Here is a 15,697-nt window from a genome sequence, read left to right on the forward strand (position 1 = left end):
TTAGATTTTGAGAGTTGACAGCAACAGATTCCAAATGCAAATAGCACACTTGAAATTAACTCTGGACCTTTTATCTGCTCATTGTAATTGGGATAATGAAGGAATATCACACACCTGGCCATGGAACAGCTGAGAAGCCAATTGTCCCATTACTTCTGGTCCCTTAACAAGTAGGAGGCACATATGCAAACTGTTGTAATTCCTACACCGTTCACCTGATTTGGATGTAAATACCCTCAAATTAAAGCAGTTAAAGCACAGAGTTAGTTTCATTTCAAATCCATTGTGGTGGTGTATAGAGCCAAAAATGTTAGAATTGTGTTGATGTCCCAATATTTATGGACCTGACTGTATGTAATCCATTGTAAATAAGATGAAAACTTTCAGCATTTGTGCATGTTTGTAATCTGCTTCCCTTGTATTCAGTAATGGTTTAATGTTGGAGTGTTAGCAGGGGGTGGAGGGATTCAGTCTCACTTTCTCTGTTTAACAAATGAGCTGTGAATTCTCCAACTCATCCTGACTTAAAATAGAGTTGTTGTGACTTGCAATGATGAAAGAAAAGACTAAAAAGAGAGAGACAGTGGCGGGCTTTCTTTGTTTATTTACATATGCGAGATGAACGTGAGTGTTCTGGACATATTTATATTCGGATCTATTGCTGATGTTGACATATAATGTAGATTTCACATTTAAAGTATTTTGGGTAACTGATTCCTTTCAGTTTTCAAAATCTGCAAAACATGTAAACATCTAAGCAAGTTATTGCTGACATTGTTTTTCCAAAATCCTTAATCATACCTTTACAACAGTGATGTTTGTAACTTCAATCCATGTCACTGGGCATGGACATATTTGTGGTTAAGTATGTACTGCCTTTGCCCTACATGAAGTATTTTTGACCTTCTCTTTTGTAAGATGAACAGCAGGGCCAACAGACAGCTGAACAAGTGATGCACAGACTAACAGGAATGCATGTCACATTCCACTTCCTTGTGCATGAGTGGGGGAGAAAAAAAGTGAGTGAGAAAGAGAGCTGTGCATAGAAACAGTCTAAAAGAAGGCTCATTCCTGTCTTTGTTTTTCATTGTCAGATTTAAACTCATGCTAATATCATCTCATACTTGAAATGGTGTTTTTACAGAATGCCTTTCAACAACTTCAAAGGCTTTAGTCCATGAGGCCATATGAATGTGAATAAATCTAGGACAAGCTTGAGATCTAACAGCGAGTTACATTGCCATGCAAGTGTAAAAGACTTCAAAATGTTTCCTGCTGAATAAAATATGTTTCTGGATTATAGTCAAAGAAATAAAAGAAAAAACTTTTTTAAATTTTAATGTTCATTAATTAAATAACAATAGGTCATGAACAGCATTAGGAAGCTTTTCATGTACAGTGCGAACATTTACAAGAGGAACACACATAGCAGGCGGTGGGACGTATAAAAAAAGAATAAATTACCCCAAGCAGCATCATCTATTAGGAAAAAGACAAGCATCGACATAAAATCTTTTGATTATATGTTCAAATATACATAAGTGCTTCAACATACAAAAATACATTGTATTTATAATCAGAGCTCAAAGACACTTCATATTTGATTTGCATGTTTTCTTAGTGGGGAGGAAATTGGATTTTGGAGAGCAGCCAGTGGCCTTTGTCCTAAACAACAACATCAACAATTCCACTGAACTGACAGAGAGTGCAGATGATTTTTAAGAATCAGTACAACAGATCATGTTGGTAGGTTTAGCTTGTCATAAGAAACATTTGGACAAACATATTTCCACTACTGGTACATATGGGTACAATCAACTGAAAACGGTGTTGCCAAGAATTTCAGTCTCTTTCTGTCTTTTGATTAACTGTAGTAACTTTCTAATTTCAAAAACCCATTGTTATGATTCCTTGATTCCAAAGCTGAAGTGAAGAACATTGAACAAACCCTCATTTCACCAGTTGTCATCCCCTGAGATGATCCAAAACAAATGTAATCCTGTTCTACATTAAGTACCATCATATAAAATTTTCTGAGGAATATAATCTGGATTGGCAAAGCTCCGTTTTGAACTCAGATCGCCTAAAAATGAAAATCCTGTCATCATCTAAAAAAAAAAATTTGTTGAGTCAACTTAAAATAATTTGTTACCCCACTGCGTTAAAATTAACTAACTTGAAATGTTACGTTTTATTAAGTGACAACTTAGATATTTAAGTTGACTAAACTAAGATTTGGTTTGTTAAACCTAAAAGCTGTGTTACCCGGCTGCCTTAAAATTTTAAGTTAAATTAACTTAAATATCTAAGTTTAAAATTTTAAGGCAGCCGGGTAACACAGCTTTTAGGTTTAACAAACCAAATCTTAGTTTAGTCAACTCAAATATCTAAGTTGTCACTTAGTACAACTTAACATTTCAAGTTGACTAAACTTATTTGAGTTGACTGAACTTAAAATTTTAAGGCACCTGGGTAACAAATTATTTTAAGTTAACTCAACAAATTGTTTTTTTATTTACAGTGTACTCACCCCCCAAGTTGTTTCAAACCTGTTTAAGTTTTTTTTTCTTCTGTTGAACACAAAAGATGTTTTGAAAAAAGAAAAAGAAAAGAAGTTGATGGTTCCCATACTATGGAAGTCAATAGGGACCATCAACTCTTTGCTTACCCATATTCGCCAAAATACCTTTTTTTTGAGTTCAACAGAAAAAAAAAAAATCATCCAGGTTTGGAATAACCTGACGATGAACAAATGACAGAATTATCATTTTTGGGTGAACTATCCCTTTAATTCTGGGAATGTGCATAAAATTGGTTTGGCAACTTTTTTCAGTTTGGTGTTTTTAGTTTAGGAGTTCGAATGGAATATTCCTATCATAGGCTACTACACATACATAAAATATCAACATTGTCATGTAAACAAACTTAGAAAGTTACCTATGACCTTATCTGAACTGGTCCAAAATAACACTCTTAACTAGAATATTTAAAACAACATGATTGAATCTTAAACTCTCTCCTCACAAACATGTCCATGACTTGCTATATGCTACGTAGTAGAAGAGCACATTGAGAAATATTAGATATGGACTTTTCTTACAGTTGTTTTCCCACAAAAAACACTGTATAACGTGTTTTATTACCATTCTGGGTGCTGCTTTTAAAACTCGAACATCTGTTGAGGTGAATTTGATTGTTTTATCTCATTTCTGATTAAACAGGAAACAACAGAATGTTTAGCCTGTGAGCCAAAGCTGCTCTTAGAGAGATGCAGCTGGCACACTTCAGTCATTCCCCATTCAACAGTTTTTAAAGATGAGATTTCTCTGTGAATTACCGCATTAAGCATATCTGGCATCAGTTATTGTTAGATCAATTCTATTAAGATAATGATCTGGTTTGGGTAAATGTAAGATTTGGCCTCAGCTCGATGTGAAGGAAAAGCGCTTACCCAGAGTGCCTTTCAGTGCTGTTATTTTGGGACGTCTACAGCGCTCTCATTCAATTCCAACTGAATGAGATCCATCAATACTTCAGACCAGAGCCAAAAACACCATTGGAGAAAAATGAGAGAGTGTGAGGGAAGATGGAAAGAGGCTGAGAAAGAGAGAGTGAGTTTGTGTGAGGGAGAGAGAATGATGACATGAAAAAGAGTCACTGAATTTATGAGGGACAGTGTGGGCGGTGAGAGCAAGAGAGAAAAGTAACTAAAAGGAAAGAGCGAGAGTGTAAAGGTAACGCAGAACAGCAACAATACAGCGAGACATTTGGATTTGCCTCTAGTGCAAACTCTTGGATAAAAACGGCTAATCTAAAACCTAGTGAGACTTCATCTTAAAAACGTCTCCATTTCCCCTCGCTCCTGTCACCTGGCCGGGACGCCGAGTTTTTGCTTACTGTCTGTGCTAGATTGCTATCAGATAATCCCAACGGGCCGCTCTACGCTAAGGCGTCGTCATAGAGACAACATGCAGAGAAAGCTTTGGAGGAATATAATCATCAAACTTGATACAGTGCCAGTGGGTGGAGCCACAACTGTCAAACAGGAACAAGAAGGAGGGAGGAATGGAGGAGTAGAGGCTGAAGCAGTGCACAGGAAGAAGAGAGCAGTCCTGTCAGTCATGGGGCTTTGTGTTGTTGTCTTTCAACGGAGGCACAATCATTCAGTTTTTCGGCTTTTTCTTCATCTCTTGACATCAGTCTGCATGAGATTTCCGCAAAGCTGTAAGTGCTGTTTAACCAAAGTCGATTCTTGGACGGTACTCGAGAACCATGGGATAAGCCTGGGGTAAAAACGAAAGCAAAGCATGACTTCAACTTTGATTAATCTGATTTAAGCAGGGTATCATTTTCATTATACCGTCATCATTCTCTATTTTACTTTCTTGGAGTGTAAAAGGCAAGAACACAAACCTAGGGGCATCGATGTGTCCTCTGATTTTGTCTCAACTTCTAGTGTGTGTGTGTGTAACTGGAGAAATATGACTCATAGATCTGTCAGTAGCTGTGAGCAGTTTTTTTTGCTCCTGCCCCCCACAATCACCACCAACTCAGCGACAGCTGTTCACACTTCTCATAAGCACACACACACACTCGCACACACATTCGAACACACTCACATATTCAGGGTCAAAGTAACTTTTCAATAATTTATCTGGCAAAGTTCTAGTCCAGGAGTTTTCAAACTTTTTGATGCCAAGGATACCCAATTACGATGATCCACAGCTGAGGGACCCCCTTCCTAAAATATAAAGTTGGCTATAGATGTTCATTCATACTGTGTGAAAAAACTATTAAAAGTGATATTATAAAGACAACCGGTTTTCAAAATTAAAAAATTAGCTTTTATTTTGTCATTGCACTAAAGGAAATTGATAGATTCGATGTAACAGAAGTAGCATATCTTTTCTTCCATATTGTGATGAAAATCCAAGTGAAACGGATTATTGATAAAAACTGAAGGATAAGGTTGTGGTTCATTACATGGATTGTTGATTGGATGGGACTTGTAGTCAATTGAAAGAAAGGGGCAAAGTTTAAATGTACCAAATGATTGGAGTAGGGATGTCACGATTTCTCGATTCAATGCGAGTACTCAATTTTAAAAATTCTCGAATGCAGTACTCAATTTTACAAATCAATTTTGCCTGTGTCGGCTAACCGGCAAAATACCGGAAGTGTCGCATTCCATTGACGAGAATCCTTGAAAACATATTATTAGACCGTTTTCTAAGGCTGCATGATATATTAAACCCACTTAAAATCATAATAAAGCATAATGCTATTGCGGATTCACAAACACTACAATTCAGTTACATAAATATATGCGATGCAGGATTAATATATGTTCTTTAATTATTTACATTGAGGAGAAGAAATGATTTGATCCCCTGCTGATTATGTATGTTTGTCCACTGACAAAAATATCATCAGTCTATAATTTTATCGGTAGGTTTATTTTAACAGAGACAGAATAACAGCAAAAAAAAAAAAAAAATCAGAAAAACGCATTACCAAAATGTTTTGAATTGATTTGCATTTTAATTAGTGAAATAAGTATTTGGTCCCCTGTCAATCAGCAAGATTTCTAGCTTCCAGGTGTCTTTTATACAGGTAACAAACTGAGATTAGGAGCACTCTCTTAAAGGGAGTGCTCCTAATCTCAGTTTGTTACCTGTATAAAAGACACCTGTCCGCAGAAGCAATCAATCAATCAGATTCCAAACTCTCCACTATGGCCAAGACCAAAGAGCTATCCAAGGATGTCAGGGACAAGACTGTAGACCTAAACAAGGCTGGAATGGGCTACAAGACCATTGCCAAGCAGCTTGGTGAGAAGGTGACAACACAATTAACACAAAATAATAGTTGCCAAATGTCAGTTTCGATACCCTAATGACGTGGAGAGAATCTGCAAAGATTAATGGGAAAATCCCTACTAAGATGTGTGCAAACCTGGTGGCCAACTACAAGAAATGTCTGACCTCTGTGATTACCAAAAAGGGTTTTACCACCAAGTACTAAGTCATGTTTTGCACTCATTAAAATGCAAATCTATTTATAACTTTCTTGAGATGCATTTGTTTGTATTATTGTTGTTGTTATTCTGTCTCTCACTGTTCAAATAAACCTATCATCAACAGTATAGACTGATCATTTCTTTGTCAGTGGACAAACATAAAATTAGCAGGGGATCAAATAATTTTTTCCCTCACTTTAAAAGCGTGTAAGTTACATGTGAGTCAGAGCAGTTCCGTTCACGGTACATTTACATGGGGCATCTGTATGGCGTTTAAATAGAGTCAAAAGTCACGCGCACGAAAACCACTAGCACGCGAATGAAGCAAGCGCGCAAAACAGACCCACGAGAGGAAAATAACAACGCGAGAGCGCATCTGTGCACCCGCAAGTGCGTATTTGTACACCGCGAGTGCGCAGAACAGTATTTAGGAGCGGAAATGCATACTGGCGCAAGCCCCTGCTGCCTAGTGCGCACAACTGCACATGAGCGCTCGCGTGACTACTCAACACGCGCTCGCTCCTCGAGTTGACTTTTGACACTTTGAGGGCGTGGCAATGATTTTTGTCTTCCCACCTGTGATTGGTCATTTGTTTAATCAGTTTCACTCTTGTTTAAACATGTAGCAGGACAAGGACAAGGCACGTTTTACGGAACCATTATGTCGGACCCGGAGCAGGTAATTTAATTTTTTTAAGTCTTTGTGTTTCCAGTGCAAAATATTCAATATATAATATTGTATTGTACAATTTAAAAGGTACTTATTTTGTTTACTGCCTAATGCATGTAGATAAAATCATCTTGAATAGTTTGTATAGGACCTTAACGACTAAAAAAGATGAGCAAATTTAAGATAAAGCTGGCTAACCCATAAATTTAGGATGTTAAAGGTTAGTTTTGACCTACATTGACAATATACAGTAAATAAATCATGGCTGAGTGGCGTTTCTATCTACTAAACAAAGCTAGTATGCTAATTTACTAAACAAAGCAGCATAAATGCAATTCAAACCACAGCACCGACCCCTATTGCTCTATTATCGTAATGCCGTTTATAAAATGATTAGAACACATTACAAACGGTATTAGTGAAACTTAACGTAGTTACATCAATGCTATTGGTAACCCTTTATGTCTGTTTGTTTTTTTAACAAATATTTAACCAATTAAAGGCATTAAAAAGCGCATCTCTTAGAACCGCTCAAACTGTCAGTCAAACTTCACAACTCCGCCCCCTGAGCGCAGCGAACTTACTTTATAGCACGTCAGTCATAGAGCAGAAGCAGATGAACTTCTTTGTCTTGTAATGGTAAAATATCTTGTTGTTTGAATAAATGCAACGTTGTCTTCATGAAATAAACACTAGTATGTCTATAAAGGTTCATATAATGCATCACCACACCGGTGTGATGTTGACTTAATGTGATGTCGTCGTTTTAATGATGGACAAATTGCACACATTCGCTGGTCAAAAACCCGCGGTGTAACTGCATTTGAGTTTGACACAAAGCAACCGAGTGATCCTTGTCAGCTAGGTAAAATATATTATAAGAAATTTTATTTTGATTTTATGGCTATCTGCTGAATGTGCTGATGCATGTATATATTATCTGTATAAAAGTTATTAATACTAAATTAAATATAATATAAGAATATTATGGTGTGTTATTTGTTTGGTGGTGGAGGGGTTCGTGGAGGGGTTGGGGGGGTGATCTTTTTTCAGTTTCAGCACATGCCCCTCAAAAGGTCTGTGCACGGCCCTGCACAACAGTGACACAGTATCTTAACATCTCATTAATTATTCTTTGTTCTGTCAATAGCTAAGACACCACTTTTTGGAAAATCTTTTACACAAGTTGCAACAGGCCTTCAGCACAACACCACTGGATTTAGATTATTAGGATTTAATCTTTTTTAGTCGTTAAGGTCCTATGCAAACTATTCAAGATGATTTTATCTACATGCATTAGGCAGTAAACAAAATAAGTACCTTCGAAATTGTACAATACAATATCATATATTGAATATTTTGCACTGGAAACACAAAGACTTTAAAAAAATTAAATTACCTGCTCCGGGTCTGACATAATGGTTCCGTAAAACGTGCCTTGTCCTCGCCCTGCTACATGTTTAAACAATTGTGAAACTGATTAAACAAATGACCAATCACAGGTGGGAAGACAAAAGTCATTGCCCCGCCCTCAAAGTCAACTCGAGGAGCAAGCGCGTGTTGAGTAGTCGCGCGAGCGCTCATGTGCAGTTTTGCACGCTAGGCAGCAGGGGCTTGCGCCAGTATTCATTTCCGCTCCTAAATACTGTTCTGCGCGCTCGCGGTGTACAAATGCGCGCTCGCGGGTGCACAGATGCGCTCTCGCGTTGTTATTTTCCTCTCGTGGGTCTGTTTTGCGCGCTTGCTGCATTAGCGTGCTCGTGGTTTTCGTGTGCACGACTTTTGACTCTATTTAAACGCCATACACCTGCGTCGACTCTTGACAGAGGGCATGTCTCAATCTTGTTGCTGACATGACCGTCATATTGACAACAACCAATCACATTACTTTTCTGGTGTTGCATGAACGGGATTGGCTAGCGTCTGTGTTAGGGATTTGCAAAAGATATGATTATGATATGATATGGCGATATGATTGGCTGACGCCTGCGTTACTGTTTGAAAAGTTTTCAACTTCGCCAGCGAGCAACGGACCCACAATTCAGTTTGGCAACGCTTGACGTCACTCTATTCAAAGTAAACGAGAGGCATTGGCGCCGGCGTCTTGTGTGAATGTACTGTTATTTACATGTGTGGAGCGTCTCAAACTTTGGGTGTATTATAACATTCAACTGCGAATGCAACGTGCGCTATTTTGAAGGAAAATCATTTGTAAACCAACACAGGAGAATACACATAAATATCTTTCTCAATATGCTAACTGTTCATCGCGATTTTCTCCCTCACTCTGACTTTACACATTTTGATGTCTACATAATCAAGACAGTAGCTGTAGCATTTCTGCTATAAAGAAATGCCCAAATATTAAAGATAAATTGGACATTTGAATTAAATGATGTTTAGTCAATATTAAACAAGGATTAGATTGCGCAGTAAAGTGTAAAAACAATCGTCAGGCTGTTGGTGCCCTCTGCAGGCATTTTGTAAGTTTTCTTGTTTATAATACATTACGTATTTTAACAGTTTTGTTCAATAAAACCATATGATTACTTGCTTTTAATACTTTATTTCAGGGGTCACCAAACTTGGTCCTGGAGGGCCGGTGTCCTGCAGAGTTTGCCAATTTGCCTCAACACACCTGCCTGAAGGTCTGGTGACCGCTGCTTTATTTGAACTAATTATTATTTGTATTTTAAGTAATTTTCAAGGCTTTTGTTTGCTTATGTTTATTTATTATTATACAAAAAAAAAGTATAATTGTCCAATTACTCGATTAATCGTCAGGGTAATCGACTGATTACCAAAATAATCGTTAGTGACAGCCCTAGATTGGAGACATCGGCATATAACATTGGCAATAAAATTATGTCATTTTATGGGAAGATCAAGTTTTGGTTAAAAATTACAAGTTAAGAAAAAGTTAGTAAAACATTCATGAATTAATTGTTTACAATAAGATTAACACCATGCATTTAGCAAATTTTATCTGAGAAAACATTCATTTTTTCTATTTTTTTGTATTTTTTAACATAAAACTATGGGCAGCTTTGTTTTTATTGTTAACAGAACAAAATAATCAATTAAATGTTGATTTAAAACCAGCAGAATGAAATGGTAATATTAGTCAAGCTTCAAGAATGTGAATGTGATTGTAAATACATTTTTATTAGAGTTTATTAAGTGGCAGTAACTTTCTAGTAACTTATTTTTTATATTGAGCCAATGATATTAAGTGAGTAAATAAGTAAGCACATTTTATTTATATAGCACAATTTGAACATAGCAAAGCTATCCAAAGTGCTAAATAAAATAAAGAAAAGCTTAATAAAAACAGAGTAAAACCAAACAAAACTAATTAAAAAAATAAAGCAATAATAAAAAAAATGTTTAAAATGCTAAGAAGTAGAGATTTCAAGTTTTCAACTGATTTAAAAATGGTAATAGAAATTGCAAAGTGAATGTCCAGAGGAAGTTCAGACTGGGGGCAGCAACAGAAAAAGCTCTATCTGTTAGATTTTAAATGGAAACAAGGGACAGATAAAAGAGCCCTGTCAGAAGATCTTAAAAGTCTGGTAGATGGCAGAGGAGTAAGTTATTTATGATAGAATGGAGCTTGATCATTAAGAGCTATAAAAACAAACAGCAAGATTTTATACTAAATTCTAAAATGGACCGGGTGCCAATGAAGCAAAGCTAAATATGGGGTGATATGGGGTAATGCTATTGGGGTGACATAGAGTAATAATATTTTTTATCCCCAAACCCTGACTTTTTATTGAGTCATTATTAAGGATGTTTAAAATGCATTTTTTTCTCCTGGGGATGGTGAGCTGGTCTATCCAACGTAGGTGATTTTAGGTTAAATCCAAACAATAGTGGCAAAACTTGACCCACACACATATGCACTTACGCTTTCACCCTGTAGTCTCCAGCGAGTGCGGTAGATGAATTCCAAGGTGTGGTCTTTGCCCATGATCTCTCCGTTACACAAAACATCAAGCTGAAAGAAACAGGTACAGAGTCAACAGGAGGCCAGTTACATTTCATAAAAACACATTTAGTGAAACATCTCAGAACAACAATCTCAGAAACAATTTTCATTGACCATCAAGTTTCACAACAGATGGATAAGAGCTCATTTATTAATATCTGTATTGAACTGTGAAAGGAACCTATTAACTCCCAATGCACACAGAGAAGCATTTGCCTGTGTTGACAGCCCTCTGAGACTGTAATAAAACAGTATTTTACCTCATAGGAGCTTGGCAGCTTCAATTTTACACAGAGGAACTTCTTAATGGTTCCCACCGTAACACGGGTGGAGCAACGGATGAATTTCTTCATTAAACCCTGTTGCAGAGACACATAAACAGAAATGCAAACATAAAAACACACATATTTTTAATACATATACTTATTTTGTCTTATGTGTACCTTAACTATGCTTTCTCCTGATTGGCCATTGTTTCGCAGACAATCCAGACAAACAGCGATCTGAGGATCACTCCTGTGGTAGTCTCCACCTTTCTCATCATCGTCCTCATCATCACTTAGACGAGCTTTCTTAGCCCTAGGGCCATCTAGAAAATAGACAAAGGAAATCTGACCTTTAACCTTAAAGTAATTTGGTATATACTGTGTAGATGCAGTGTGTGTGTGTGTGTGTGTGTGTAAGAAATAGATAAGCGTTACCTTCTCCGTTTGCTTTGATCTTATTTTTTCTCCAAAACTCCTTTTCCTGTTGTTCCTCCTCTAGTAAATAAACACAATCATTTAAAGAAAGTACATTAAGAAGCAGTTTACAGACATAGAAACACTTACCAATGCATTACAGAGAAAAGCATGTGTGTCTGTGTATATATAAACACACTCACTCTCTCTTAGTCCAGGCACCAGCTTGAAAATTATCTCCTCCAGGGTCTTATCTAGCCTACAAAAAGAAAGGCCAAGATACCATAAAAAACACAGGAGGACTTATGTGTGTACTTAATCTGTGCATGTGTGAAATGAGTGTGGGTGAGTTTGGGTACCTCAGCATCTCTAAAGGGTTGGTTTCATGGACTTGTATCCCACATTCCGGACACTCATTACTCTCCTCAAAGTGCTGAACGATACAACTCTTACAAACTAGAGGAAAGTAGAATATGAAGAGAAACAAGAGATTTAGACTGTTTTTGTTCACTTTTTAATAGCTCATACATTCAAACCAAAAATATTTAGACACCAGATATCATTTTTGATATTTTTTACTAGTGAGTGCTGGACACTACAGTTCATTTATGTAAGTGAGAATAGCAAAATTAAGTAAACTGTGCCATATTATAGCCAAAAATTCTTCACAGTGGACTACCAGTAAAACTGATCAAAAATTTGGACCAATAAATTTGGTTTTACCTGACTTTGACCCGACCGTGTTTTGTTACATACCTTTCTATCAGAGTTCTCTTGAGTTCTTGTCATATTTTATTACCATTTTCTAAACTATAGCAAATAAACTGTGATAATGTGAGAAATGTTGAAGATGTCTGAATAAAGTTTGGATTGACTGTACATGACACAGGTCACTGAAGTTAAAATAATTAAAAACAATATATTTTGAGCCACTATATAACTATCAGATGTCTTTTTTTAAATGAGTGTACTAATTAAAATGACAGCATTTAACAGATAAATGTACAAATAAATGCCACCAATGCACAATTTATACTCATTAAGCCACCAATAAAACTAGAAAATGCCATAAATTACAAAAAAAGTAAAAGTAGTGAAAAACGGTACAAATAGTGACCAACATCAGCATTAAAAAAGCAAAAAAAAATGTATTTTGCACATTGCTACAAAAAAAGATTTAAAATGCCAACTGCCTGATTTACTAAAATGACTTGGTTAGATTTGTAAAGTGTTTTTTTTTTGTTTGTTTACTTTTTATACACAATTAAAGTATTAATACAACACTGGTTTTGTAGTTTTAGTTAGTCACTCTTACATTACTGGATTTTTTTTTAGATTAACTTTGATCAGCTGAAATAAAAATATAAATATTCAATTTAAAAAAATGTTGACTTGGCAACTACTTGAAATAAAATAAGTTGAAGTCAAAACTTTAATTAAAATTAATCTGAAAACTGAAAATATAAAAAGATAAATGAAAATATTATTCTTTAATTGTGTCTAAAGAATTGTGTAAAAAAAACTTCTAAACAAATCCAAGTGTCATTTTAGTACATCAGAAAGTACATCTTTTTTTTTAAACGATATACAAAATATAAAAGTGTTACAAACAAATTGTTTGCTTTTTTAATGCTGATGTTGGTCACTATTTTACACTACGGTTTTGTAATTTATAGTATTTCCTAGTTTTATTAGTGGCTTTATAAGTATAAATTGTGTATTGGTGGTGAATTTAGGTGTAAATTTATCTCTTAAATACTGTCATTTTAATTTATACACAGTTGGTACACTCTTTTTAAAATGTCAGTACCAATGTCTGTAGTTTTGACAACAATATAATCAAGTCACTTTTAGTGACCCTCTGCTCTCAGACAAGCACCCACTGTTCACCCTCACTGCTGTATCTACCAAACATTATCTACCAGACTTTCTGGTGGGTTAGACAAAGAATTAGGATGTTAAGCATGTTAAGTGTGAAACAAATAGATTTTGGAGATAACAAAGGTATGAGGCAGGTCAGATAAGCAGGTATGGGCAGGCCAGTTTTCTATTACATAATAATGACATAACAGCCATTTTTTTAGATACTGCAGGTGCTACAGCTGAACCATACACAAGTCTTCAATAAACTTATCATATGAAACAAAACCATATCAGATTTCCATTACCATTTGTTTTAATTCTCAGAAAGAGAAAACAAATGGTGCAGAGGAGATAAAGAGAAAATGTGAGACACATGGATGACTTACAAGTGTGCAGGCATTCTGTGACAGCAGTGGGCTTTATCAAGTACCCACGGCAGATTGAGCAGGTGATGTATCGGTTGAAATCTCGGACCAGGTGCTTTCGGTGGGTCGCCATCTCGACTCAAAGGTCACAGAGGTCAGGAGATCGTAAGTTAGAGTCACAGCGCTGCCTGTGCACTGACACAGGGGTGCCACGGTGATTTTGTCATCGCCTCGGTTCTGAGGCAGCTGCAACTCCGATCTGAAGACATTATTGTTGAGAGAGTGACCCTAGTTTAAAAAGGACAAATAAGGGTTAATTTTAGATATACTTGTTAAGTGTTTTAGTGACTTTCCAGTTATACTTTACGCCTCCACACGACAAGCAAAGAATCGAAACTGATTACATAACACATTCAGTTTTGAAACCAGTCCAACTCAAACCAGACTTGAGCTGAGCCTTGTTAGTCAAAGTATATCAGAGTTCAGGACTTCTTTCAGTCTGAAAACTCTTAGGAAAGTCCCTGTCAGGAGAGACGGGAAAAGCTAAGGGTGTGTCATTTCAAGAGAACTTTTGAGTTTTCGTTGGCTTGATGTTAAGGTCGCGTGGCCACAAAATAACCACCACATTCAGCGGGGATGTTGAGGCCCTCTTTCTTTTGCATCAAATGCACACACAACAAAGTCTTGAATATTTAAGAGCCTGATTTCAGTAATGACCAAAGTCTCCCAAAAGTAGACTGTACTTTGTTAACATTAGTTATTAACTAACATGAACAATACATTTATTACACTACTTATTAATCTTTGTTTATGTTAGCTAATAAATACAGTCATTCATTGTTTGTTCATGTTAGTTCACAGTGCATCAAGTAATGTTAACAAACACAACTTGTGATTTTAATAATATACTAGTAAATGCTGAAATTAACATTAACTAAGATTAATAAATGCTGTAGAAGTATTGTTCATTATTACTTAATGTTAACTAATGTAGTTAACTAATGTTAACTTATGAACCTCATTGTAAAGTGTTACCACTATATTTTAGTGGGTCAGTACTAAATGTTGTTGGTTATCATTATATTAATAACTTAAAGATTATTAGAAGTGCTGATTTTAAGTGTTGTACATTAGCTAAATTTATTTGAGTAAATATGTGACTTTGGAGCACAAAGCCAGTCTTAAGTAGTATGGGTATATTTTCAGTGATAGCCGAAAATACATTGTATAGGTTGAAATTATAAATTTTTCTTTAATGCCAAAAATCATTAGGAGATTAAGTAAAGATCATGCTCCATAAAGATATTTTGTAAATTTCCTACAGTATATATATCAAAACCTTATTTTTGATTCGTAATATGCATTGCTAAGATGCGCATTGCTGGACAACTTTTAAGGTGATTTTCTCAATATTTTGTTTTGTTTGCACCCTCAGATTCCAGATTTTTTAAACAAGCTCATTTATTCATCTTTTAGATCATTTATAAATCTTAACTTCAAAAAATTGACCCTTATGACTGGTTTTGTGGCCCAGGGTCACATATGAGTAAAAACAACTTATTTAGCACTCTGAAATGTATCACAGCAACTGTTTTGGTTGGTAAATATATGTATATATATAATCACAGCTTAAAGTCACAAAATACGGTCACTGCCTACTAACACAATTGCTAACAGTTTTGGAACAAATTTTGCCATTTTCTGAGTAACCATTTTTTCTTTAATTGTCTGTTTAGTAAATAATTTTGAAACTGGAATATCAGTACAGGCCACTAAAGTGAAATTTCAGGTACTTTACGGAGGGTAAGCAAGGTGTTTCTGCTCTGACATGAACGTATGTCTTTGAACAAACTGACTTTTTCGTGACAACATGCCCCAATAGCATACTATATAAGTAGTCACAACCTGTCTATGATAGTACAGTTGTGAAAGTTCAACATTTCTTCAATATCAAAATTCACCTGAAAACAAAATGTGACCCTGGACCACAAACCCAGTCTAAAGCAGCACGGGTATATTTGTAGCAATAGCCAAAAATACAAAATTGGGTCAAAATTATTGATTTTTCTTTTATGCAAAAAATCATTAGGATATTAGGTAAATATCATG

The 15,697-nt window shown here is 35.8% G+C and overlaps 1 protein-coding gene across 1 annotated transcript in view; it reads right to left on the reverse strand.

The window, feature by feature from the left end:
- Window positions 1-1,322: 1,322 nt before the first annotated feature.
- Window positions 1,323-15,697, reverse strand: part of pcgf5a (polycomb group ring finger 5a) — a 15,798-nt gene continuing 1,423 nt past the window's right edge. The window contains exons 2-9 of the mRNA XM_073826825.1: window positions 13,610-13,876; window positions 11,720-11,816; window positions 11,564-11,619; window positions 11,382-11,441; window positions 11,124-11,269; window positions 10,941-11,039; window positions 10,600-10,689; window positions 1,323-4,283 (exon numbers count right to left, since the gene is read on the reverse strand). Coding sequence (XP_073682926.1) covers window positions 4,236-4,283; window positions 10,600-10,689; window positions 10,941-11,039; window positions 11,124-11,269; window positions 11,382-11,441; window positions 11,564-11,619; window positions 11,720-11,816; window positions 13,610-13,721 — 708 coding nt within the window. The 5' untranslated portion in view covers window positions 13,722-13,876 and the 3' untranslated portion in view covers window positions 1,323-4,235. The remainder of the gene's footprint in view (window positions 4,284-10,599; window positions 10,690-10,940; window positions 11,040-11,123; window positions 11,270-11,381; window positions 11,442-11,563; window positions 11,620-11,719; window positions 11,817-13,609; window positions 13,877-15,697) is intronic.

Source organism: Garra rufa, chromosome 21, assembly GCF_049309525.1.
Source record: "Garra rufa chromosome 21, GarRuf1.0, whole genome shotgun sequence".
NCBI classification, from domain to species: domain Eukaryota; kingdom Metazoa; phylum Chordata; class Actinopteri; order Cypriniformes; family Cyprinidae; genus Garra; species Garra rufa.